General features: G+C 35.4%; 1 protein-coding gene across 1 annotated transcript in view; it reads left to right on the forward strand.

The window, feature by feature from the left end:
* TMEM67 (transmembrane protein 67) overlaps positions 1–26,715 on the forward strand; it is a 35,850-nt gene extending 9,135 nt beyond the window's left edge. The window contains exons 8-28 of the mRNA XM_069779674.1: positions 1,428–1,582; positions 1,703–1,811; positions 3,431–3,517; positions 5,511–5,576; positions 7,772–7,928; positions 8,319–8,442; positions 9,606–9,711; positions 11,641–11,697; positions 11,793–11,891; positions 12,378–12,476; positions 12,821–12,907; positions 13,613–13,712; positions 13,814–13,953; positions 16,461–16,601; positions 17,078–17,158; positions 18,307–18,423; positions 19,634–19,750; positions 19,833–19,937; positions 20,304–20,406; positions 22,998–23,140; positions 23,599–26,715. Of these exons, the coding sequence (XP_069635775.1) occupies positions 1,428–1,582; positions 1,703–1,811; positions 3,431–3,517; positions 5,511–5,576; positions 7,772–7,928; positions 8,319–8,442; positions 9,606–9,711; positions 11,641–11,697; positions 11,793–11,891; positions 12,378–12,476; positions 12,821–12,907; positions 13,613–13,712; positions 13,814–13,953; positions 16,461–16,601; positions 17,078–17,158; positions 18,307–18,423; positions 19,634–19,750; positions 19,833–19,937; positions 20,304–20,406; positions 22,998–23,140; positions 23,599–23,679 (2,274 nt within the window). The 3' untranslated portion in view covers positions 23,680–26,715. The remainder of the gene's footprint in view (positions 1–1,427; positions 1,583–1,702; positions 1,812–3,430; positions 3,518–5,510; positions 5,577–7,771; positions 7,929–8,318; positions 8,443–9,605; positions 9,712–11,640; positions 11,698–11,792; positions 11,892–12,377; positions 12,477–12,820; positions 12,908–13,612; positions 13,713–13,813; positions 13,954–16,460; positions 16,602–17,077; positions 17,159–18,306; positions 18,424–19,633; positions 19,751–19,832; positions 19,938–20,303; positions 20,407–22,997; positions 23,141–23,598) is intronic.
* The last annotated feature ends 434 nt before the right edge of the window (positions 26,716–27,149 follow it).

Here is a 27,149-nt window from a genome sequence, read left to right on the forward strand (position 1 = left end):
GAGCTCACCAAACGGCTTCCAGGAGTGGGGCCTTGAAATCAACAACAGATGAAGTCTCACTTCGAAGATGATCTGCATCGCAGAGTCTGGAGTCAGCCAGGTGTCCCCAGCTATGGTCTGATAACTTGCCTAGGAGACCTCATAGAAAAGTTTGTGCAGGGGGACTTCTCTGTATGTGTGTGAGAGAGAGAGAAAGTGACAGACAGACCAACAGGGACAGATTCATTCTCCATTTTGGGTAAAAAGTAAGTCATTTTTATATCGCAGAGACATAAGGCAGTATAGGACAGCATCACCTGGAGCAGCCAACAGATGATGATGTTTTATATTCTCTCAGACCAGTTTTTATTTTTCCAGACTGTTTTTCTGCTCTTTAAGCTAGAACAGCCAATAGCAGTTGCTGATTCCTACTTTCTTAGAATGTTTTCCCTCTTTTCCAGACTATTTTTCACATTTCCAGACTATAAGTTTCTGTTACAGTTCCTTGGTTTTGTGCTTATCGATGGTATCTCAGGATGTCTCTGGTGTTTTTGCACCCAGCTGCACTTCTCAGGGATGTTTCTGATTCCCAGGACTAGTTCCCAGGCTAGCAGTTCCCAGGCTGGCAGGCATTCTCTGTGTCAGTATTTCAGCAGACTTCTGTTCGGTATTTTCCCAGATCACCTTTGTGGCTGTTCCCATCACCATCTCATACACATAGCTCTGAGATGTATTATCCTACTTAACCCATTCTTTTTTACAAACTGAGACTATCCTTGTCACTTACATAAGTTTATCCTGTTCGTCTTCCTCAGCCTGCTCAGCTCTTCAGAGGTGCCGCCTGAATGTAACGTGCAACTGCCGATCTGACCCACACAAAGGCAATAGGTGGTGGCAAGTTAATACTAGTGCAGTGATCACTGCACACAGATGCCAGGCACCACTTCTGCCTATTACATGGCAGTGGTTTGTTTACCAAAATTGAACAATAGTGTCAATACAACATAGTTTAGGAACAGCAGAATAGAAAAAGTACTAAAACTGAAAAGAAGATATTTATGATACATGCAGCTATAGTTGTCAGTCTTAGGTCTTTGATGGAGTCGTCTTTGTCATACAGCCTAAGTGATGTTAAACATTTTGATTCATACTTCATTTTCTAAATGCAGATCTTGACATTTCTGTCACATCATACCATCTAGCTGATGCAACTAAAATAAACTGAAAAAGCGAGAGCATTGATTTCATGCTGCCATCTCCAGACCTATAAAAATATGGAACTTGAATAGCTGGGAGAAAATATTGGGTGTTGACAAAACAAAATTACTTTCAAGTAAAAACAAGGGTTTAGGATTGGCTTATTAAAGATAACATTAATTTTATGATTGCCTCACCAAAAAGAGGGGTAAATAAATACTTTTCTATGTTCTTGTGTTTCTCCACTGCAGTTGTACTCTAATCTAACAGCATGCCAAGCTCTTGGAAATATGTGTGTGATGAATATGAACTCACTGAGTTCTTCAAGTACTGATGCCTGTGGTTTATTTCAGTATATTTATGTCAATACAGCAAGGCTAGGCATTGTTCATTCAATAGCCTTCTGGTAAGTTGCCTTTTCCATAACTTTCAGTCTTTAATAGTGTTTTATAGAAATTATTATTCTAAATGTTCTTTGATGCAAAACATTATGTTTCTTTAGAGAAAACATTGTAATTGTTTTCAGGAGGCATAATCTTCCATGGCTATATTATGGTGATCAACCAGGATTAGCATCCCAAGTGCTTGAGGCAAATCATTTCCCTGCAATCTTCAGTTTTAAAGGAACAGATAAGGTAGGTGTTGGGTAGTAGACATTGGGAAGTGGACATTAGGAAGAGGACATAAAGAGGTTTAGATTTATTACAGATGTGGCTCTACTGAAAATAATTTTTAGTCAGTCAGTGTAACAAAACCAGCGTGAGGTCTTACAGAAGAGGAAGGTGATATTTATGTAAAAAATCTCTAGGTAAGATGATTTTACTGACTTACACTCGCTTACACATTTGCTTTGCTCACACTTTCATACCCACGTTCTCATAAGGCCAGGATGTGCTTGCTTGAGTGGTCTGACCAGGATCAATTGTGTGTGACACAAGGAGCAAGGGATGCCAGCTATTAAGTCCTCATTGTGTCCCCAAGGTTATTCTGGATTGGCAGTGATGAACTAGTAATTAGACAAATCTTTTATACCCCTTAGGAGTTAGTAGTTGTTTTGGCATTGTCCTTTGCTTCAGAGTTTTGTTTACTTCAATCTCTGTAAATCTGAGGCAAAGTTGGTCTTTGTCTTTTTCCCTCGTTTGAAATATATACACCCTTTTGTCAGTTTTCCTGGTGAGCTAATTGGAAAAAGAGGGGTATATGTGATGCACTGTAACTTTGCTGCCATTATCCTGCTGCCAAAGTGCAGGGTCTTTTGCTGACAGGTTGTCTGTACTGTGGTTTTATCACAACCCATTTCTCAGCTTTATTGCTGGGAACAGTGTTGTTCTTTATTGCTATGTGGTGTTTAACCCTTTCTTTCTGTTGCTTCTGATGCTTACACACACCTTTCTATCCCTACTTCATTTATACCAACCTCAATATTTCTGTTACAAATCTCTACAAGCTGAGTTGTATCAGAGATGGATTCAGTCTATTACTTCAGCCTTTTCCTCTTCCTACAGTGAATTAGGGGGGGAAAAAAAGAGGAAAAAAAAAAAGAGACGAGGAAAAACAATCATTTCAATGTTAACAAAGCCAGGTATCCATCCCTGGGAGGAATAGACTGCTTAAGTAGCTTGTTAACTGGCACGGTTTTAAGAAGAAATCAAACAGTAATGTGTTTTATTTTACAGATTCATTGTAACATTAGAATAACTAGAATAGTTTATTCAAGTTAAGCCAATCATAGAAAGTAGTGCTAGAGATAGCCTGTTTGTCAGTTATACTGCCAAATTTATCTTAAGTTTTCTTATTGACTCAAAAATAAAATAATAGGGTTTTTTCAGCCATATTCCAAAAGATTGTGTTTTAAATTAAACAATGTTGCAATGCAGCAATTGTTTTAACAACTAAAATACTTATTATTCTTCCTAACACTGAAGGTCCTGGAAGCCCTCAAGATCCCAGCCTGGTATATGTTAGAAATCTGCATGGATTTCTGATTAGTTTAGGGCATGTCTACTTGTGTAGAAGTTCCTTTGGAACTTTCTCCACGTCACCAGTGAAGCTGTAGAAGAATGGTAAAGTATGTTTTTTTAAACAAAGTAAACTAGCGAAACCAAGATTAAAAACATAAAATCAAAGGGGGGGAAAAATGAAGCATTATGCTGGAATTTTTTGGGAAGCATCAAACGTTGAGACAGCAATCCCTAAAGTGTGTATGTCCACTTTATGGCAGTTTCATTGTTTCTGTATCTTTTTTCATCATCAGGATGTAAAGCTGCAATTTATTGCAGCCTCATTTGATGCAGCAGGAAACTTTCTTAAATGGCAAAGTGTGGAAGGAGGCATCTTACAGGTATGTTTGATTTTAATTATCTTTTTTTGTTACCATAACGTTCTGATTGCCTTTACCCAAATTAAGACAAAAGCCAAGAGTTTGGTTACTACACTAGTGACAGTGCATAAGGTAACTATAGAGCTAGATTAGGGAAAATAGCCCTTGATTCTTGCTCATGATGATCTCTACAAAATGAAAAGTATAAATTCAGCAACATTGCCTTCATCCATTGGACCAATATAAATTTAGAATATTGGAAAGCTCTGAAAAACAGTGCTAGTCATTTAGAACCAACAGTCTCTTTCTTCCATTCAGCGTACGGTTACCCATGTACATAATTTATTATTAGCCCTCTTTTTCCTGTCAAGAAGAGTGTGTTAAAGAATACAGTCTTAGTGCACATATGTTTATAGATGATTCTATGAGTATGTCCCTGTTAGATGCTGTCACCTGTTTTCACACATTATGGGGATGCCAAGCAAATCAGTAGTTATGTCACTGTCAAGAGAGGTAGGAAAACTGATCTACTACCCCATTTTCTTTCAGTTCTCTTGGGATTTTTTGTTTGCTTATTTCTTTTGGTTTTAAATATAAAATGTACACTTTGGCTAGCATCTGCCTAGCTTTTTCATAACAGAAAGTTTCAAAAACTTGCTGGGAAACTTTACATAGAAATGGGGAATGCTGGCTAGAAGATTCACAGTATCCTTGCACACTCTACCCTCAGATTTCAGTGGCACACACACATTCTACTTCAGCAGTACTACGCTGTATAGATAGGGAAAAACACAAGTAAGCAGCAAGTGGAAAGTGCAATAGTAATTAGCCTAACAGTTAGCTGAAATTGACAGCTGTGAAACATGTTACGGAGTAGAATTTGTTTAGCAGTCCAGTGGTGATCTAGGCACTCTCAGCAGTTCCCTAGGCAGGCAACAATAGGAACACTAGCAAGAACAATTGGGAATTGTCTGTCCCCTTTTCTAGGCTCTTCATGTCACTCTTGGAGCATGTAACTTCAAATGCTCCAGTATCTACAGAAGAGCAGCTGACATTCAGGGTTTAGATAGTGACTGCTATTTATTTTGTTACTGTCTCGGGATGAACTGTCTTGCATCTGCCTCTCAGATTTTAAGGAAAACTAGTGTCTGAGAAAACAGGTTACTAACCCAATTACTGTGCATAGATTTTAAGGTTTATTGGGACACCTTAATTTCCTAAATGCAGAGCTTTTAGTAGCTATCAAAAATCAATGGGAAAGGAATAGCTTTCTATTCAAAGCCTCTTTTAATGTAATAGATTGTGTGTGATGATAAGACATCACAGTGCTAAAGCGCTGTCAATGTGTAATTGTAGCAATTCCCAGAATTTCAGTTGCATATTAATAGAATTGTGTTTTATGTAAATTTAGACTTGATTTTCATTTTGGGAAGATGGCTATGCCCTCCAATAAGTGCCATGCTCATTTTGTTAGAATTTAGCCTATTTTTCTGGGTTCTACTTAGAATGGCTTGTTCTTTCCAGAAAATGTAAAAGTTACATTGAAAAAGGAAAAACAAATCTGTTACTTGCCATGATAACTTTGATCCTCTGAGAGTGCTACCTTAAGAGAAGGGGGGCAATATGAATGTGGAGTTTTTTTCTGATGGGATTCTTGGATTTAGCAGAAGCCACCAATAAAGCTTGAGACAGCACAGTGCATTAAACATTCAGTCCCCAAAAAGATTATTTTTGCCTGGTTGGATGCTGCTGGCCACAGATTTCAACTTCAGTGATGAACTGAAAAATACTTTGCAAATGTGAATAAGCTAAAACAGCATTTTAAGAGCAACAATATTAGTACAATAAATACTCATGTTTACTCTTCAAAATCAATCCCTTTCTTCTTAAAAAATAGAACAAAATATCTTTTCTGAGAACTGTGAATACATAAACTGCTTGGAGTACCTGTGAATATTTCGTGTGAGAAAATTATACCTTTGAATTAACCTAGTTATAATTATGTTTTGTTCAGCTTTGTCCTGATACCCAAACTAAATTGAATGCAGCTTATGCATTTGGAACAACTTACCAACAAAGTGTAAGTAAGAGATAAAATGCTATTTTGAATTAAGTTGCTTTATACGTCATCAGTAATTCAGTGCATATTGAAGGACCTCTGGAGTTTAGCAATAAGTTGCAACATGGACTTCTTTCTTGTGAAACTGTTCCTTATTTTAATTTCTTTATTACTAAGTGAAATAAATGTGGGGTTTTTTAAATTATTTAACTATACATCACAAAACTTGTGTACTACATAGGATAATCAAAATAAATTGACCTGGCATTTGTATTAATGAGGCTGCTGACTTATCAGTGGAAGAACACAATGCCTGAATTCTGATAGTCATATACTTTGTGTCGTAACTTCTAATTTTCCTGCCTCCATCTTTGGCCAGGTTTCATATGGAAAGAAGACATACGCAATCATGTCATGCCTGTATGTTGTCCCATTAACTCTTTAATATATGCCCTGATTTCATTCAATAAAGAGATTGAAGGCAAGTTTTAATCGAACTGATGACTCATCAGAGGAAAGAGATTCTTTAGCTGTCTTAACTATGGAAAAAACTATTGGGGTTTTCACACCTTACTAAACACCAGGAAAGGGAGAGAGGATAGAGCACTTGAGCTTGTGTATATGTAGATGCTAAATTCAGTCAGACATAGACATGGTTCTGCCAGCAATAAAGCTTCATTAATTTTTTTTTACTTACATGTTAAATGGAGAGTTGGTAGTCTCTTTGACAGGGGGGTGGAGAAATAACTTCTTTATTTTTATAAAACTCCATATGTGTGTGCAGCATCTAATACCTATGTCTCCATTAATATTATTTATTAACTTGTCTGCATTCAAAACTATTCCCCACATTATGGGTTGCAGTGTAAAATAGATAAACTCTGGCTCCTATTTGGGTGGTGTGAAAGTCTTGTAGTGTAATAGCTGTCAAAGCTTTAGTCCTTGAAAAACTGAAGTGTCTACCAAATAATTTTGGCAAATCTTTGCTAAATATTTTTACTCTTCCAAGTTGTTTAATGTTGCTTAAACTATATTTCAGACAGAATGGAAACTTACTTTCTATTTAGGATCATTGAACTAGTCAAGTATGGTTATTCTTTTTTTGTGCTTTTTAAAATGTTATGTATTTGATCTATTGAGTCTGTAGAACCTGTTGTTAAGTATTAACAGCAGTTAGTATTACTGGGTTTAAATATAAACACCAATAAATATTAACTTACTGAGTATTTTTTGATGTGATGATATTCACGGATTGTATGCATCACTTTTTTTTTTCCTACAGCTTTGGAGAAAACATGGTTGACATGTTATATGAGTATTTAAAGACTGCACGGTTGTTCACATATGCAGAAAACTGCCTCTTTTCACATTTAATTTCTTCACACAATCACAGAATGGTTAAGGCAGGCAGGGACCTCTGGAGATCATGTTGTCCAACCCCTCTCCTCAAGCTGGGCCACCTAGAGACAGTTGCCCAGGACCGTGTCCAGACAGCTTTTGAGTATCTCCAAGGAGTGAGACTCCACAACATCTCTGGGCAACCTGTGCCAGTGTTTGGTCATCCTCACAGTGAAAAAGTGTTTCCTGATGCTCAGAGGGAACCTTCTGTTTCAGTTTGTGCCCATTGCTTCTGGTCCTGTCACTGGGCACTGAAAAGAGCCTGGCTCTGTCTTGTACACCCTTCCTTCAGATAGTTGTACACATTGATAAGATCCCCCCTGACCCTTATCTCCAGGCAAAACAGTCCCAACTTTCTCAGCCTTTCCTCATAGGAGAGATGCTCCAGTCCCTTCATCATCTTAGTGGCTTGTGCTGGACTATATCAAGTAGCTCCATTTCTCTCTTGTACTGGTGAGCCCAGAACCAGACACAGTACTGCATGACTTCAGTGTTTTGTGTTTCTTGACTTGAGTGTTTATGCTGTTTCAAATTTTATGTCTGTGAAATTTGCTAGGATATTTTTTCCTAACCTGTTGAAAAATGTTAGCAAAGCTTCATTCTCCTCATTAGTCATTCTAGTCAAATGCAGTCATTTTCAGGAGGTTTGTATAAAATCATTAGTACTTTGTAATTGCTTGCAAATAGCTGCAATGCCTTGTCTTTGTGAGAAAGTGGGACAGATTCCACAATAATTTTGTAGGGGAAGATTCCACAACTTGATAAAATCATTAAATGGCTAAAGTGATCTTTCTATTTTAACAATTTTTTTCTTGTAGTGCAAAATTCCAGTTTCGAAGATTTTATCAGATTTTGCTAATCCAATCTTTTATGACCTATTCCTTGAATATAATGGTGACAATGGACAGCAATATCTTTGGGCCGTGCCAGTTTTAAACTTGAATCTTCAGTACAGTGAAATGTTTGTTAATCAAGGTAAGACTGTCATAGTAACATTTCTGTGAACGTAAATAATCTGAATAACTTCAAATAGAAAGAATTTGTGTTAATTACTGTTACTGCATTGTTTAAAGATACCACAACACACCATAACTGGTTTCTGTTTTAAGAATTTAGTATTTTGGGGGCAAGTTCTGATAGTGTTAAGTGCAAGCTTTGGTTGCATACAGTGGCCCAGTCAATAATATGCACAAATAAAGTAATCTAATTTCACAATGTATTTGTTTAAGTTGAAAATAAATAATTGTACTTCCTGAATAGTTATATGTATTATACAGTTATATGTATCATTTCTAGTAGATTTCATTCTTTTTGTGTGTTGAATTAGTTTTTTAAATATTATGTGACTGTCATGTTTTTTCAAAGGCAGTAATATGAACAACTGGCTTTTGACTCGTCGATTTTTTTTGGTGGACGTGCTAAGTGGAAAAGAGAATGACTTGGGAAAACTACCAAGAGTAATTCGGATTGCTAGCAAAATAATAATAAGGTGATTAATTGCATATAATATATAGTACATAGAAAATAAAGCCAAATTTGTGCAGTCTACGTTTTATTGTCTTAAAAGAAAGTTGTTTCATTATGTTGTTTCTCATATTTCCTGTGCTGCTTTTTCCATTGCATACTTTCCATAGGTTGTTCTGATGAGTGAGTGAGAAAACATAACATTGACTTGTGGGGGTTAAAATTACTGTGATTACTTTCCAGGTGCCATGGATCAGACTATGTATGCATAATACAAGTTAGCAGGCATTCGGTCACATCTTAGAAGCAGGTGTCATCTGGAAAGACCTAAAAACTCCTCTGTTTATTCTTTTTCAAGGTGTATGTTGCTGACTGTACAAGGATGCTGTTTCATACTCCATATTCTTTTTTGCAGTATTTTTACAAACTGTTGCCTATTCTGTTATACAATCCAGAACAGACTTATAGTCATTTAACTGAAATTGTAAGACTACCTGTTAAGGTTATTACTGATGGTTAATCTCAACTGGAATATGTTTTGGAAGAACCTCTTTTTTTTATGTAATGTCTTCCTCTGAGATAACTGTCTAAAAATTGAGATCTCCCTTCTTCTTTGGCTCTTCTTCACAACTTACTAGTTAAAAAGATTGCTGAGTAGCACTGAGTACTGATCCATACCAGTAAAGATTCTGAAGAGTAGTGTAATGTGCTAACTCCATTTGCTGAGAATTACATATTACATTGTTTCAAACAATAAGGATTAGCTTGTGTATCTTAGAAGAATGCCCTCCCACCCCCCCCTTCGAAAAAAGGATAATGCCAGAAATTCGAAATACACATAGAAAAGGTCCTTCTGTAATGTTTTGAGAAAAGTTACCTTTTGGAATTTACTTCAATTGCAGCTATCATAATGTGAGCAGTAGGTAAAGATTGATTCAGGTATTTTCTTAAAAATAAACGATCCTTCCCAGCTTTTTCTTATTATATATTCGTGTACATGCCTTTGTACATTCCGGTTGCTTTTCAGATGTGAATTGCCATATCATTGGGTTTGAAAATCACATTTTATTGATCAGCTTGTTCTGTTCATTTAGTATTTTCTTATTAGTACAAGTTTCAATGAATACTTTCCAAGCAAGTCATCCATTTTCTGTATTAAAAATAATACTTCTGTTTGTATTTCTGCAGTATTCGTCTGGTATCCCATACTCAGAGAGGAACTATCTACCCTCCTCTAATTACTATTGCTTACACGGATGTGCTTGTCCAAAACCCTGAAACCCAGAGTGTGATGGTGAGATCTTTGTGCTATCTTAATTGAACTGATTTGTTAATCATATTTTTATTTCTGTTGGAATTCTAATTGAGTGAACTTTGGCGGGGGGGGGTTAAAATAAGCAGTTTCTAGTTCTGCTCAGTTATGAAGTTGCAAGTTTTCATTTAAAACAAAACAGTTAATAGTATTTTCTTTTTAATTCATCTTGAGTCTTTTTTAACTTAAAATACTTAGAATTTTACATTTGGTTGTATAATGCTAAATAAGGCTACAGTTCAAATGAAATACACACAGAAAATAACAGGAAAAGTACTTATGCAATGCACTGAAGGCAGCAATTTATGCAAGAAATCGAATATATAAAGCAGTGCATTAAGAGGAGGTTGTTAGGGGACAGATATTTCAGGTCATCTGTAGTTTAAGTTAAAATATTGGTAATATATCTAAAACATCCTCTAGTATTTTGTCTGCTGTGTATTTTTTTACAGCACATCTCTAAGAATTAAAGTAAATAATAAAAAAATCTGTAGCCAGAAGGATTGGAGATCAGTTTGGGGGATCTTTCTCTACTGAAAGCCACCAAATTCTGCTGTAGCAGATGCAGAAGGGGGCATTTCCTACTTGCACTTTTGCCTGTCATGATGGGCAGCAGCTCACATGTTCTATTCCTGTGCCTTGTTTGCTTGTTAGGTCACACTGCTTTAAAAAGTGAAAATGTTGAGCTTAATATAGTAAAATAATCATTCTGCTATTAAAAAAATTATAATATTAACATTTTCTGCTTATCAACTTTCAACAGTTCAGGCTTCCAGTACAGATAGACGTCTAGCTAGAAACTTCTGGTGCTAGAACCATTCCTTGCATTCCATATTAGCTGCATGAAAGGAAAGAAGAGACAGGGAATTAGAATGATAAAAAAATTAGTCAGACAATTCTTCTCTGCCTAAATGATGTCTTTATTTAACCACAAAACCAGCACTGTTTTTAGAAAATAATTCATTCAAATGGCGATGGCAACAACAATTGTTTTCAGTTTCTCTATTTTCTGTTATACTATTTCATCCTTACATCTACATCTGATGTATTTAGGTCTTGTCAATTTTGGATGTCTTGTTGCATTTAGCAAATGTTGTGCAAGTAAAAAATACACTGAATTTCGTTCCAAGTTCTATAAATACTGAGATTCTAGTAACTGAGCATGTTTAGACTTAAATCCAAGTGAGGTAATAGAATGAGCTCTGACAGAAACAAATGTTTTAGGAAGCCAAGGGGGGGGGATTGGTTTGGGAGGGGGTTGTCCTTTTTTTTTAAATCAAATTAAAAATACTATTCACTATCATACTTGTGTTAACTTTAGCCTTGCAGTGACAAATGCTCAGGCCAGAATGTTATAAAACCAAGATGCAAATCTTTCAGACCAAAGTCAAAATAGGTCTCAGATTAGATAGATATTTAAGCTAGAGGGAGCAATTTTGAAGCTGCATGACAATTTTTATTTCATTCAAGGTGGGAAAAAAAAATTGGTATCTGAGCTATGTAAGAGCTCACTTTATGATTCTTCATATTGCTGTAATTACATTAAAGTTACTTTTAATCAACACTGATAAAAGTGAAAGTATCAAACCTTTGGTGTCTCCTTTCAGAAGGAAAAAAATTATGCACATTTGAAAGAATTATAATTAGGTACAGCTAGTAACTTGCAGATAGCAGGCATTACTGTTGGTAAAATCTGCACTAAGCATAGCACAAGCACATGCTAGTACTAAGCCTGGCACTGTAGCACACCAGGTCATATGTATACAGTAAAAGAAGATATATGTTGTCCTTGTATAGTAGCACTAGATGGGAATTCCCACTAACTGAATGTGTGAAAACTACCACTGTCTGTAATGGTTGTAGCATTTCAGAATTTCTATCCATATTTACTTTTTGTATCTTAATATTCAGGTTTCCTTCTCAGTCAATTATGAGATGAATCAGTCAGAGGCTCAGATTCAGACTGATGTAAGTTGTATTTCCCCTTAATTTGTCGATATAATGATTTACTTATATTTTGTGGTTTTTAAAAATATCTGCAAATAATTTTTCATTCTCTTCAGATCACGCTGGGTGTTTTGGGTGGGCTCGCAGTGTTATGGTCCCTTCTCAAGACTGCAGGCTGGAAGAGGCGTACAGGAAGCTCTATAATTGACTTGCAGGTATAAACAGCTGATGACCTAAAAAGGGACACATTTTCCTCTCTTTAAGGAGACCTTTGCTATCATTCCTTGTGATATAATTTTTCTGTTTCTTAAGGTAACTGAAATGATTTCTAGCCTAGGTGCATAGAACTGTGACCTAGAGTTACGCTCATTGGAGGAAGTAGGTTTTTTGCATTGTTTTGGATTCTGATGTTGTCATTTAGGAAATACTTTTGCTAGAAGTAAAGGTATTTACAGAGCAGTTCTGATCAGTTGAGTGGACTGTTTTCAGATTAATTGTTCTTTGAACAAAGACTAGCATGTAGGCATTTCAGATGCTGAATATACCTTAAATATATGACCACAGTAGAAAAATTTTGTTCGAGGCTACTTTTCAGTACTGGAGTTCCCTGTAGTGTGACCTGCATAAAATTTTATATGAATATACATATGCATTACTTAATTAGTTTTACAGATCTCTACAGTGTGTTTTTATAATTCCAGACAGTTTTGAAGTTCTTACTGTTTTATGCTGGAGACCTTGCCAACGTTTTCTTTATCATCACAGTGGGCACAGGGATTTATTGGCTTGTGTTCTTCAAAGTAAGTGTTTTTCCAGATTTGGGTGTTATGAAAACCTATTAATATTATATATATTTTTACACAAAAATTAATTTTCTTTCTTTTTTTTTTGCCTTTCTGGTCAGAGTATTGAGGCAAGTTCTATATCATATACTGGTTTGTGTGCTTAAATTTTTGTGTTCACCTGTTTCTTAGGATTCATTCTACTTGCAGTCTGCTTAATAATCACTTAAAATATTTTACAAATTCAAAATGATTGCATATTAAATATTGAAGTTTTCTGAAAAATGTTGTTCACTTTTAAGCATTTAGTATGTTGTTACATATGCCATCCATACTATTTCAATGTAACTTCTCAATTATAGGCTCAGCAGTTTGTTTCTGTCCTTTTACCACTACCATCACAAGAAGAAGATTTTGTTACATACATAGCGTGTGCATTTAGTTTAAAGGTAAATATTAAAGACATTTCAAGATATGCTTCTGTATATTTTCAGCAAGCTTGTTTTTAAACATCTTGTGCAGTTCATTTTATTAGTGTATAGATGTAAACAATTATTTTATTCCAAGAATTAAGTTATTTTTCCATAGAAATTTACTTTGTGGAGTCTTTATAGGGAAACGAATGTCTAAGAAGATATCTATGGAAAATTATTCTTTCAAGAATAAAGGTGTAAAGAAACCCAAATAACACCATATCAAGAATAAAGCAGAATATAAGTGCTGTCAGTTCCTGATTAAAAAGAAGACAGATTAAAATAATTTTGTTTAAACATACTTGTAGAATTCAGAGATCGGTATTCTTTCTTCATGGGACATACAAGTATTTTATTAATTATGGGTATTGAATTGGACTTCATAATACAGGTTAATATTTTATGGGAAAATACTTAGACAATTTTTTGGAATTTGTTACTTTGCTGTATTTTCTTCATAATTTTGGACAACATCACATGACTTAACCATTATTCCAAGCTTTTAAATTAAAAAAAAAAAAAAAATGTGTCAAAAGTTGGTAACAAAGTTTCAGTCGCAAGTGTAGTCAAGTATATTACTTGTTTCGTTTAATGGACGACAGGTGCAATGACTGTTTCTTCATCTTTGTCTGTATGCTGTTGCTGTCCGTCCTTGTTATATTTCTCCTTTTTCTTTCTTAGGCTCTGCAATTCTTACAATTGCTGGTTTCACAACTTACTATAGATATTTTCTTCATTGACTGGGAAAGACCTAAGGGCAAAGTTCTTAAAGCAGTTGAAGGTAACTCAAACTGTGCTTGTTTGTATAAACAGCTGTGGTTAAATTTGGATATTACTCTCAGGTATTAAATTTCAGAGCTTTATTGTATGTATTCTTTTTAGGTGAAGGTGTTATTAAAAGTGCTGCTGCACCTGTGAGCATATGGAGGACATATTTTATAGCAAATGAATGGAATGAAATTCAGACAGTGAGGAAGATAAATCCCCTCTTTCAAGTTCTTGCAGTTCTTTTTTTTCTGGAGGTATTATTACTACAATTATTATTGTTACTGTTAGTAACTTTTTATGATTCACAACTGGAGTATAACGCAAGGGTCTGTTTTTTTAATTCTTGCATTCTCTATGGTAATAGTGGATGACCTTCAAGTTCACTTGAAAACATGTAACTTAGTAAAATAATTATTTTAATACAACTTTTAATTTATATGTATGTATATATAGGTCATTGCAATATTTCATTAAGGAAGACTTTTAAAAAAAAAAAACAAACCTTTAATTACCTTAGAGACCTTTGTTAGTTTTGTTTGGATTTTTTTAAGGTAATGAGTTATCCCAATGGCTTAAGAGACTGATAAATCTGTGTACACACCCCATTCTTTATTTGCCTACTGGGTCCCTCCTGCCACAGTCTACAGCTTCATTTCTGGTTTCATATTTATCTGAACTGAGCTTCCTTCCTGCTAATTTGCTATAGTGACCTTTTATAAAGTAGGAAATGAAATGTGCCAGTTCTGTTACTGATGGCATAACACGAAGCAGGATGCCTTCAGTTACAGCTTAAGGATATGTGAGAAATTGTGCTTTAGCTATTCAGAAACATTTTTGTTTGATTCTTCTGTAGTTTGGTAAGTACTTTTATTTTGGGAAGTATTCTTAAAGCGTGTAGTATATAGTTGTTTATGTGAGGTTCTTTTACATATTTTTAATACTTTTATTCATTTTTATGGTCCTGTTTTTAAATTTCCTATTTTTCTTTTAAATTAAATACAGTAAAATACCCCAAACTTTGCTCATTCACTACATCAGTATTTTTGCTGTTGGTAAATACAGGCCAGGACCAACTTAGTTGCCATGTTACAAGGAAGGAATGGGAGAAAAGAGAGCCCATATTCCCAAAACTAACTAATCTCCTCAGGTTACTCTTCATAGGCTCCTGATATTACTAAAAGGAAGAGGCTACTCCTAGTAGAGAGTGATTAACATCTTGCTCTATAACTCCTGCTATGAATTTCCCTCTGGAGAATCCCTTTCTTGCTACTGGAAAGATACCTAAATAGGCTAAAATTGGTGTTTGTGAAAACCTCAGATAATCTTTATAACTTTCATTGTCATGGTCAAGTTTGGAGTGTAGTTTCCCTAGAAGTGTAATGCACGGCGTAGATATGGCAATCAGCTGCTCACTACAAGGGGGAACTTGGGTATTGCTCAAAACCTGTCTTCTTGGGTTAGCAATTTTGATAAAGTGACTGTTCAGTTCTCATTAATCATGGTGACAGGCTGTACAGTAGTAGAAAACGAGCCAGGAAAAGTAATAGTTGGAGGAAGTTGGGAAGCGTAGAAGGAGTCTCCCTCCCCTCGGGCCTCATGCCTGGCACCAAAGCAGCTGCTGGTTGGCACTGGTTGCTGCGGCAGTGTTGACTAACTGGCTAGTGCAGATAGCACTCTCGCAGCAAAACTTTGCAATATTGTACTGGGTCTGGCTGGGATGGCGTTAATTTTCTTCATAGCAGCCCATAGGGTGCTGTGTTTTGGATTCGTGGCTAAACCAGGGCTGATAACACACCAATGTTTTGGCTATTGCTGAACAGCGCTTGCACCGCGTCAAGGCCCCCAGCGAGTAGGCTGGGGCTGCACAAGAAGCTGGAAGGAGAACACAACCAGGACAACTGACCCCAACTGACCAAAGGGGTATTTCATACCATATACCATCATGCTCAGCAGTAAAAATGGAGGGGAGGGATTTTCTGGGGACTGGCTGGGCATTGGTCTACTTGTGGGAGGTAGGTAGTGATTGATTGCCTTTGCATCACTTGTCGTGGAGGTTTTTTTCACCTTCTTCTTCCCTTTTCCTTCCTTATTAAACTGTCTTTATCTTGACCCACAAGTTTTCTTGCTTTTGTTTTTCCTGTTCCCTGTCCCGCCATGGTGGGGGTCAACCCACCACAAGTATGTTTCTGGTGCAGCTTCAGTTCTGAATGATTTTCACAAAATTTTCACGTCTTTAATCAAGACATAGTGTTTCTCTCATCTTTTTTATTTGGGAACTTTTACTAGATTGTTTATTTAAAATGGATTCAGCCATACAGTGGAGAGAAATATATTTCTGTTCAATAAAAACAAAAAAATCAGTTTGTTACAGTTGCAAAACAGATTAAAAAAATGTTTTAACACTGGAACATATAGGACCAAAAAGCTGAAATTTGGCAGAAATAATATCCCTATGCAGTCTAACAGTAGAATCTTTAGGAGTTTTTCAGTAAGTCAATGTTGACTTTTTGTGAGATTTAGCTGCGTATGTTTTTGAATTTATGTATCAACACACGTATGTACAGTTTATGTTTTTAATTATGTTTCTCGGTAGTAACACTGGATCACACAGTTGGGCTCTATCATACTGAACATGCTACTATTCCCAGCTCCATTTTTCCTAATTTTTTCTTCTTATTTCCTGTTAGGATGGAAACAGCAGAGTCATAATTAATACTATTCATTGCCTCATGTTGTTATGTTGACCTTCTTATCTCTTCAGGTGGTAGGATTTTCAAACCTGGCTTTAATGGATTCTTCTTCTAGTCTTACAAGAAGCAGTGAGAGTTTCATAGCTCCTTGGAGCCGTATTTTAAGATTTGGTGTGTCTGCTGCACTCTGGCTAGCCATTGCCTTCTTACAGGTATGCGAAACACGTGACATACTGAATTATCATTTTCAGGCCGGTTCTTGGAAGCTAGAATACATCACTAGGCAATCCATAGTACGTATCATAGCATTGGGTGCATTCTTAACTATTTTGCTTGATCTAGATTTTTAGCTGCTTTAGCATGGTACACCTTTAGAACTCAAAATGAATCTTCTGAGCTGTAAGACATCTTACCTTGTAGTCAGAATTTTAATTCTCTCAAAGATGTGAATTTATGCAATCGCTTTGTTTTGTTTTAAACAACTTTGAAGCATCTCGAAGCTCAAAATGAAAAGCAGGTTATTGCTACAACTTTACTTAGAGGAAGAATGTTGATCCCATTTCAGAGTCCAATGCAATGGTGGCCCCTACAGAAGTCTGTAATTTGTGGGTGTTAAACTGTGAAGTTAACTGCTTAATGAAGTCAATTCTGATGAACTAATTAAAAAAATGTGGTTTATTTATTTCAGATTATATTTTTTTCTGTGTTTTATGAAAGATTTGTTGAAGATAAGATAAGCCAATTTGTTGATTTATGTTGCATGAGCAATGTAAGTATTTCTTTGTCTCATTTGTACAGTGGCATTTTTATTAGAATAATACATAAGATATAAGAGTATTAAATAATATTCATTTAATTTAATCAGAGATTACTAGCTAACAGCAAAAGTCAGTGTTTCTTTCAGCTCACTTTATTGGTGCAATCTACAGGAAGATTTCAGTTAAATTTGGAAAAAGATTCTGGAACCATAGGTATCAATGTGTTCTTCTAGACGTGGGAGTTTTAGGTTGTTTTTTGAAGTTAAATTGGTTACATGTGCTCATACAGAATTTAAAAGTAACAAAGTATGACAGAAATTAGGTCTGGAACCATTTGCTGCTGTTCTGTCTAGTGGTTTGCATTTTAGTGCTTTTGTCTTACAGACACAGCCGTCTTGGTTTTATTTAATATGTTTATGTTCAGTTTCTGCTCCTGTCTTGTGGTTGTCCCTCAACCACTGAAATTCATGGTTGTCCCTCTTGGACAGTTATCACCTTTTTCATGCATTTTTGCTTACTCGCATCTGAACTACTTCCATTTCTCTAGTTTAAACATGGGCCTTGAAGCTTTGTACTGCAGGCTTTCCTTATTAACCAAAGAAGAGGGCAGTCAGAACACATTGGATTAGCTCATTTGTCCAGAACTTTTTAAAAATACAGAGATTAACCCCTTTTATCAGCCTTTCCAGCCTTTGTTATTCCTCTTCTGTGAAACACCCATGTAGTGCATGGGTTGTAGAGAGAGTTAATTTTGTGGTTTATGTGATATATAAGCATTGCATCATACTGAATGAAATTCTGTTAAATACAGTCTCCTAGGAGCTCAGCTGGAATCATGCATATGTATTATGTATCACAGAAATAACTTTTGAATCAAAATAAAAGCTAATAACTTTGCTTTAATTTTTTGGCTCTGTGGAATTAAGTAGTGATCCTTGCCATTGATAAACTAAAGCTGCTTTGTGTTTCTAGTTGAACATACATAAAACTAATCAGTAAAAGAGTTATTAAATATTTTTATGCCGTGTTTATTTTGGTACCTGCCTACTTTGTATTTGTAGAAGGGCTAGTCTTGCTGATCTCCACTGTGAATTCAAAAGTTCAAAAATAAAATGATAATGTTTAATTAAAGTATTCTTCTTTTCCCCATCTCTTTTAGATTTCAGTGTTTCTCTTGTCACACAGCTGCTTTGGTTATTATATCCATGGTCGCTCTGTGCATGGACATGCAGATACCAATATGGAAGAAATGAATATGAACCTAAAGAGAGAAGCAGTAAGTAAAAGTATTAAAGTTTACACCTGCTGTAATTATTTATTTTATAAAAAAAACCTACACCTTTTCATTATGGATCTGCGCTTGTGCATTACATTGCACCAAGTTATGATACTTAAAAGATACCAACTGTTGGTGTATAAATATATGACTCAATAGTTCTTTTAACTAGCTGCTCATGTTTCTTCTTCTTCACTATCTCTTCTTCTCTGTTACTTCTTCAGATTTCATAGATATAAAATTGCTGGTTTTCTAAAATTTTTTTTCATGTATTTAAGAACCTTCTTTATGATATTGAAGCTTTTCATAAGCTCATGGCCGCATTCAAAAAGATGCATACCAAAAAGCTTTCATAAAGAGGCAAATCTGAAAAACTCCTAAGAAACAAACATCTACTCTTCCAATAAGTTCTTTTATTCCATCTTTTCTGCTGTGGTAATATAACCTATTCTTTACAGAGATCAATTTGAAGAAGTATTTTTTCTAGTTTGTCCTATGTTGTATCTGTGCTGCAAGATCAGGCAAATGTAAAATGTCTAATACAAGATTGGAGCACTTTGCACTAAATTTCATGATATCTTGCATCTTTATAAGGACCAGTAGGAAGAAAGTACTTTAGACAAAGGTTATTTCTACTTCAATGATAAGTGGACAGAAAAAAACATAACCATGTGAAAATTAAATCTCAAACTTGAAATGTAGAGGAATCCTTTTAATGATGTTTTTTACTTGTGTGTTCCTATAATTTTTTCCTAATTGCTTAATGTAATACAATTTTGGGAAAAGCAGTTTTTTCCCTATGGAGATGTCAAATTTTCTGTTTTCTCAGGGTTTTTTCAGATTTATTAAATGTGACCTGAAAAAACATATGGAAAAAGTCAGGAATCCAAAGCACAAAAAAAGCAGGACAAGTACAGAACAAACAATAAACATAAAAGAAAGGGCTTCAGGGTGAATGTCAAAAGATGTATTAGAAGCTAATGAACTGAACACAGGTGAAGAGAGGAATATGACTTTGTGACAGCAGGGGTCAGGATTTCATGTCCGAAGAAAATCATGCTATAATAGAACCAAGGGTGCAGTGGATTCAAATATTTAGAGATATTAAGTACTATGTGTACATGAAAGAGAGGAAATTAAAAGTTTTTGACTTTTGGTGGTCTATGAATGACATTAGTAATGTTAATTTACAACTGCTTTAATTGTATAGGAAAATCTATGTAGTCAGAGAGGTTTGTTACCGAACACAGATGGCCAGACATTTCAGATTTCCATTTCAAGAAAAATGCGACTGCACTATGACAGGATTCATGAAACCCTGACAAGAGTAAGTGAGATATTTGTATTCTGTAAATGTTATTTAAAATACGTAATTTTCCCGCTGAAGTCATGGTCATGTTATATTTCAGAAACGTGGTCCTGCTAGGCTTTTGGACTCATCTGCAAATACTTTCGAACAAAGCACAAGGGCATACAACACCATGAACAAATTTCTCAATTCTTTTATTGATCACGTATGTATGTTGACATTACTTTAGTAAGGAAAATATAATTATAGTAAGTAGAGACTAAAAATTCTAAATCTGAAAGACTGTAATTTCTCTTTTAGCATATGTCCTTAAAGACTTGTTTTTAAAGACTTTATGGCAACTAGAACAGTGCTTCATTAAAAAAAAAAAAAAAAATTGGAGTACTGTCCAACAGTGCAGTCTGCCCTTAAAAATGACAAATCCTTTTTTGTTATGTACTTATTTTTGTGTTGGAATAGAACAGTGCTTTTTGTCATTCATAAAGGTCTAAATAGCTGTACTTCACTTTGTAACAAGTACTTTTTCTTTGAAATCATAAAACAAGCAGTATTGTTTTTCCCTTTCTTATAGGTTCATAAAGAAATGGATTATATTGTTAAAGATAAGTTGCTGCTTGAACGGATTCTTGGCATGGAGTTCATGGAACCACTAGAGAAAAGTATTTTTTACAATGGTAAAAAGATTTGTGACTTGGTATTTGTACTATTATAAGTATGTAGGTTTTGTGTAGATTTCTTTCCCAAGATTTACAATCTAAACTGGACTTTACAGCAGGAGGGGTCATTAAATGACCGCTTGTGAGGGAAGTATTTAAGAGAAGGTCCTCAGGTTACAGAAATCCTATTTATAATTTGTCGCTGGACTCCAATGTTTTTTCTTTTAGGCAACTGAAAGTATACTGTGTAGAGACATACATGTGTTTACGAAGTGCTCCTTTGACTTGCTATCTAGATCCAATATCCACTTTGTAAATGGAAAGAAGATCCACAATATTTAAATAGCTCCGTGACATTTTTTTTTAATATAGAACCAAATTTCTTATGAAACAACTAAAAGTACAGAAAGACAATTTCTTTAAAGAGAATATTGATCACAGTGAGGACATTTTAGTGGAATACTTGATGTTAATACACCACTCATCTTTACAGACTCCACTAAATAATTTGGGTTCTTGAATATTTTATTTCAAAGCTTTTTAAGCATTGCCAATACCTACAGCAAAAATGAGTATTCCAGCAGAAATAGGGATGACGCCAGTTCTGATTCTGATCCCTGGAGCTATGCAAAATCAGACAGACTTGGGTTCTCCAATGCATCGTCCCGAATCCCAAGCCCATGCTAAACCTAGCCATAAGTATTTCCAAGTGACCAGTACATGTGTTAAAAACAGATTTAGATTTAGTGAAAGTTCTTGACTGTATCTCAGCCTTCAACCTAGGTTCCTAAACTGGAATCCCTGGAAGATTGAAGCTGTGAAACACCAAGGCTTTAAAAACCTTAACCTATTCATAATTACTGCCAGGTGACCATATCTGCATCACTGGAATCCTCACCCAGTGTTAGGTCTTCCACTTCCTCCATTTACAAGGTTCTGAAACCCTGAGTCCTGGTCTCCTCCTATTAACAGATGTGGTCTGGGGACCAGTATCCACACTGCAATGAAATATGAGCTATGAACTTAGGCCTGATACCAGTCTGCTTCTTCAGTCCCTGAGCTGTACAGAATCCCTCAAAAATTATCTTTGAAAACCTTAGTTCAGACCCTGATTCTACCCCTGACCATAAATATGGCCATCACCTGTGTGAAAACTAAACATTAACTAGTGATCCAAGATGATGCAAGCCCTCATTTTGAGTCCCTCAAGTACTTGGCTCTCCAGCCTCACTGTTCAAAAAATCTAAACCTGATCAGAACTGTAGTGCAACACCTAGATGTTACCAGATGACCATTACACATCCTAAACATGTCATTATTCTTATATAATAGCAATCCACAGATTACATCACTGAGCTGTGCAGAACTTTTCCTGCTCTATGACACTGGGGCTGCAAAAGCTGAAGCCTAATTTGAATCTCAAATCTTGCTATATAATCAGGAATGCAGCACATGCTTTCGAACTAGCCATGGTTGTAGTCTGATATTTTTGCTCAGTCTAGACATCTGAGCTACACCTAATTCATTAAAGGTTTGGGCTCTCCTCCCCTGTCATGGTGAAGCACTATCTTTCGTAATAAACGTTGCCAGACAGCCAGTATCTGCCTTAAAACTATAACTAGGGCTTTCTTCAGCCTCAGTCTGTGATTCCACGCCTTGCAATATCAGTCATTCCAAACCCTGTTCTAAACCCCAGGTCTACTCAGCCATAAATATTGTCAGGTATGCAATGTCTGAGTTAGAATTAAGTGTATAAGCGTGATGTGATGTCTCCAAATTGTGCAGTATTCAACAAAGGTTTGGTCTTTTGACTGCCATTGTTTCAAAGTTCATAATCGTAAGCATTGATACAAATACATTGTTTGATGGTTTAGAGTGCCAATGGTTTCCAGTTTAGATACACATCAGGATTTCGTGGCAGTAGGACATAGAAAATTTGTAATGAAAATATGCTGTTTCCAATAAAACCAGCATTAGGCATTTTCCTGAAAAAGTAGAAAGAGGGAAAAGAATCTATTTTCTGTAATTGTTTATTTTAAGTGTTCTTTTCTCTTTTGAAAGTGGTGCTTTTTGATAAAATAAAGAAGTGGATAAGTGGTCTAGACTACTTTGGCTATGAAGAAGGTATTTTAAGCTTAAAAGACCCATTTCCTGGGAAAACTGTTAACCAATGAACAAAGATAATGTTAAGCTCTGAATGTCCTCCTAAGTAAGGCTTTAAGCATATGTTTTTATTATTATGTTGAGTTGGGGCCAGAGGTAACACTTGCTAAAAATTTCAGTGACAAGGAAGTTACATCTGCTTCTTGTTCAAACCAGCCTTTTTTAAACAATCTGATTGAGATTTCAGGAGTGAATAAAGTTGCATGTGGCACGTGGGCTTTTCCTATTGTTTTCCATCAGTATTAAGCCATTTTATAAGTTAAAAGGTTTGTATTATTTTGCTTAAATAGAATAACATAACTAGCTCTTATGATGCCATAGAATGCCATAACTAGCTCTTTCTCTGACTTTCCTTTTTCTTACCAGCTTTCTCAGCATGGACTGATGAACTCCACAAACTTGCACTTCACAGAAATAATTTTTCAAAAATTATTTTTTTTCTGTAGATGACGGACACTCTTTCAGTGATGTTCTCTATTACGGCAATGAGACAACACTGCTCATCTTTGATATCCTGTTTTTCTCCATTGTGGATCTGGCTTCCCAGAGTTTTGTTTTGGCAGCTATTCTAACGTATTTGCAACAAGAGGTAAATTTCAGTTTAAGAACAAAGTAATATTTTAAAAATGTGGGTTAGTATGGAAGTTTGTATAATTAACTAGATAATTAAAGCAGTAAGTTAGCAGTACACGGTGACAGAAGATTATACTGAGAGCTTATAAAATAGTTTTTTGATTTTTTTTTTTGTCAAATAGGCTTGTGAGAAATTAATTTTATTCACATGCCTGTCATGAATAAAGAGGCTACAAATAACTTTCAATGGAAAACACAAATATCTGTTACAATTAATCACACATAATTATATCATATTTCAGGGTGGAAAGATATTGGAAAATGTTTCCAAAATGCTAAAGGGAGTTGAGCATCCAATTCACTCATGTTATTTAAAATTTAAAGATAATATGACGTTATTATTTTATGTTAGGTACTGAAACATACTGGTTTAAGTATTTCTTCATTAATACATTTTTTTTAAAATGTTCTTAGATATTTAGGTTTATTCGTAATACACTTGGGCAGAAGAATTTGGCATCCAAAACCTTGGTGGATGAAAGATTTCTCATTTAATTGAGAAGATGAAGAACTTTGTTGAGGAGTTAATCATGGAAATTATGTCCACGATCAAAGCATCTCAGACCAGCAGATTAATTGTGCACTTTTCAATAATAATAATGTAATGTTTTTGAAATTTTATAATTTTTATATTGTGTGCTATTAAGCTTTATTTTTGTGTATTTACAAATTTTTTTTAAATTTGTGAACACTAAGCCATAGGCCTTTAAAAAAGAAAGGTACATGAAAATAAGACAGAAGTAAACTTACTGTTGCTATTATTAGAATAAGATAAAAAAAAGTGACCGCTCACTTTGAGGTGATAATTTGAGCATTCTGGTTGGCAGGAGAGGTTGTCATCTCTTAATTTTTCTGAAAATCCTTTAAGTCTTTTTTCTTTTTTTTTTTCTTTAATTTATTTTGAGGTATAAAGTTTAGCAAACATATTTCCAGTTTTACACAGCACAGGATTTGTTCTGAATTAAGTTAATATTTCAAGAGGATTTTTTAAAGATCACTTATTTACAGCAACTCCAACTTGAAATTTTAACTTTTCTTTATTGTGTCATAGTATTCTATGCTTTTGTCTCTTCTCTTGGAGTTTATCGTTGTTTTTCTTGGGTGTGGCCTATACGTGACAAAGTTTCCTTGTGTTTGAGATACAGTAGTGTTACAGCAATGCAGAAAAACAGGCTAGTTATGATAGTGCAGGGGAGATGGTTATAGGTATTTGGGGTTTGTTCCTGATCTTCTGTCATCTGATGCGAGATGCCCAGGGAAATAACAGTAATTCTTCTGTGATGTCTCCACACAAGTGAAATAGAAGCAATTGTTCTTCTCTTTTTAGAAGTGTTTTTACAGGTGCCTATATATGCTCATGTACCTCTGTCTCTCTTAATTTTCTGGCTTTATTATCTTTAGATATAACACAGAGACCATAGTCATTTTACCATCCTCATATTTTTGGAATTTAGACAAGTTAATAATTATTCAAGTGCCACTAATTAAGTGTTAAAGGAGATTATGAATGGCCTTCAAAACACCTTAATGTGAGGTATCTACCTCCCATTTATATCTCTAAAAAGTCTCTATACCTTTTTAAAATTATGTTTTTCAGTAAACGATTAAACATGAATAGTGTTTGCTGTTTTTACAACTGTTACTTGTCTTTAGATGATTCAACAAGGGACTTTCACCAGCAAAAACACCATTAAAATGTAAGTTGAGGTTAGCAAGCTTATTCCAAAACAGAGACTGAGGACATGATTAGTTGGACCTGGCAGATTTCTAATGTAGACATGCTTAGATCTGAGTTGAAGCAACGTTGTATTTCAGATGTTTCTTGGCTTCATAAAGAAGAACATGTTCTCATGTTGATATCATATCATATCATGATATTAAACTTCCAGTAACATGGACATAAATCTCAGGGTCACTATTGCTCTAACGCATTTGCTCTTGGTGTTGCAAAACCTGTGTAGCTTGCTAGTCTGATATAGTTGCTATTAACTGATAGAATGTGTCTGCCAGTAAGGTAGATAACTGAAGAGTGGATTTTCAGTGGGACATCCATTTAATAATATGCAGTTTAGCATGGGCATTTCCATGTGATGCTTTCCTTACTTTTGTCTGCTTATGTGCACAATTCTTAGTTTGTTGGTGCACATTAGGTTCTGGATCCACTAAAACAGCTGAAAATCATATTTCCATTGAGTACCATGACTGTATGACTTCATTAGTTGTGAGTTTTCTGTCATATTTCTTGTCAGTGATCTACTGAGTGCCAAAACTGTAAACTAAGCTAAGGAGCCATCTGAAAAACGGTCTGCAGTAGGACATTTGCAAGGCAAAGTTAGGCTCACATGATGTCTGTGTATTTCTTTGGTCGATATCTTTGCATAGCATAACTAAACTTTCCAGATCTTACAAGTCCTACTGAAATATCAGCGTACAAGAGGAAATACAATCTTTCTCATGTGACCATTTTTATTCAAGGTGACTGGTGTAACTAAAGAGGTGTAGAAAGTTGCTGTGGTCTGTAAGTGAGCAAGTATGACCCTAATGAATAACCCTAATACAGGTCTTTTCTCACTGTCACTTACCAGCAATAGTACTGTGCATCATTGAAAATGGTAACAGGCAGAAGGTTTTTCTCTGTGTGAATTCTGAGGATGTGTTCATAGTCATGAAGTTATTCTAGGGAACAGAACCACACTTCAAACATACCTCTTCCAGAATGGTCTGATTTATGACCGACTTCAATCAGAATAACTAAAACGTAGTAACCAGACCCAGGTAAACCAGGGAATGTCTGCAAGCAAAATGAAGATGCGATTGTGCCATCTGTAGACACAGACATACAGTTTTACTTAGTCTAGTACCAGCAGAAATGGAGACATCTCAGCATGTGGGCTGTCACTCTGTACCCTATTCTCAATGCTTTTGCTAACCAGGTACACCTTTCCATGCAAAAATCATGCTTTGAGTTTGCTTTAGATATGCCTTTAATTATCTGCTGCCAGAAGGGCATGTGAAAGCTTTAATGACCTTGCAATTTGCAAGAACTACTGCTAGAGGCAACTCTTGTTACAGATAAATGATAAATTAATCTAAAAATGTCATCTCAAAACAGTTCAGTCGGTTGGCCCCTTCTTGCTTCTCGGTGCACACGCTACTCTGTTGTGTTTTATTTTTCCAGGTCATTTATCTAAAATGTTAATATAGCTAACATAGGCACTCTACATGATTTAGGAAATAATTACAGGAGTCAAAAGCTTCAGGAGTTCATAGAAGCTTTTCTTCATTCTTGCTGTCCAGTGAACACTTGAAACGGGTTGACTGCGCTTTGTTCTCGTGTTGCTTGGTATTCAAGAAATAGCTCTTGTGATTGTATTTCCAACTAAATGGTTTTGCTTTTTTAAAATTAACATGCAGCTACAATGTGTTGTTCATGTGAAGAGTTTCTTTCAAGTTTCTAAATGTTTTATTTAATAACATGGCATTTCAAACTCTCATATCTGTCCCTCTGAGCAATAAAAAAATTTTCAAGGATTGGATAAGTTTTTTTGCACTTGTAAATCAGTTGACCCAAGCCTACAACATGCTTTTCCTTCCGTGAACATGAGAGGTTTCAGAGTAGGGCAGGAGGCTGCTACTGGCCCTGCAGTCCAGAGAAGCTCTGTCAGGACAAGCATAAGAAAGGGATTTTGCAGTCGGTGTGGCAACAGAGGGTACAGTTTTGGATAGCCACAACTAGTGGAATGAGATGGTTGCTTTTTGCCAAGCGTCTTGGGGGTTAGATATCAAAATAGTTAATTCCACAAATAATTATAACTTGCATATACAGACAAGGTACACTAATTTCAAGAATATGTTTAAAATTCACAGGTTTCATTTACTAGCGAGGACTTGATTGATTTGTGTTTTACTACAGCATTCATTTTAATGGTAGGGGCGGCTGTGTGTTTGAGGTAAATCGTACCAGA

Source organism: Haliaeetus albicilla, chromosome 3 (genome assembly GCF_947461875.1).
Source record: "Haliaeetus albicilla chromosome 3, bHalAlb1.1, whole genome shotgun sequence".
In the NCBI taxonomy this organism is placed as follows: Eukaryota; Metazoa; Chordata; class Aves; order Accipitriformes; family Accipitridae; genus Haliaeetus; species Haliaeetus albicilla.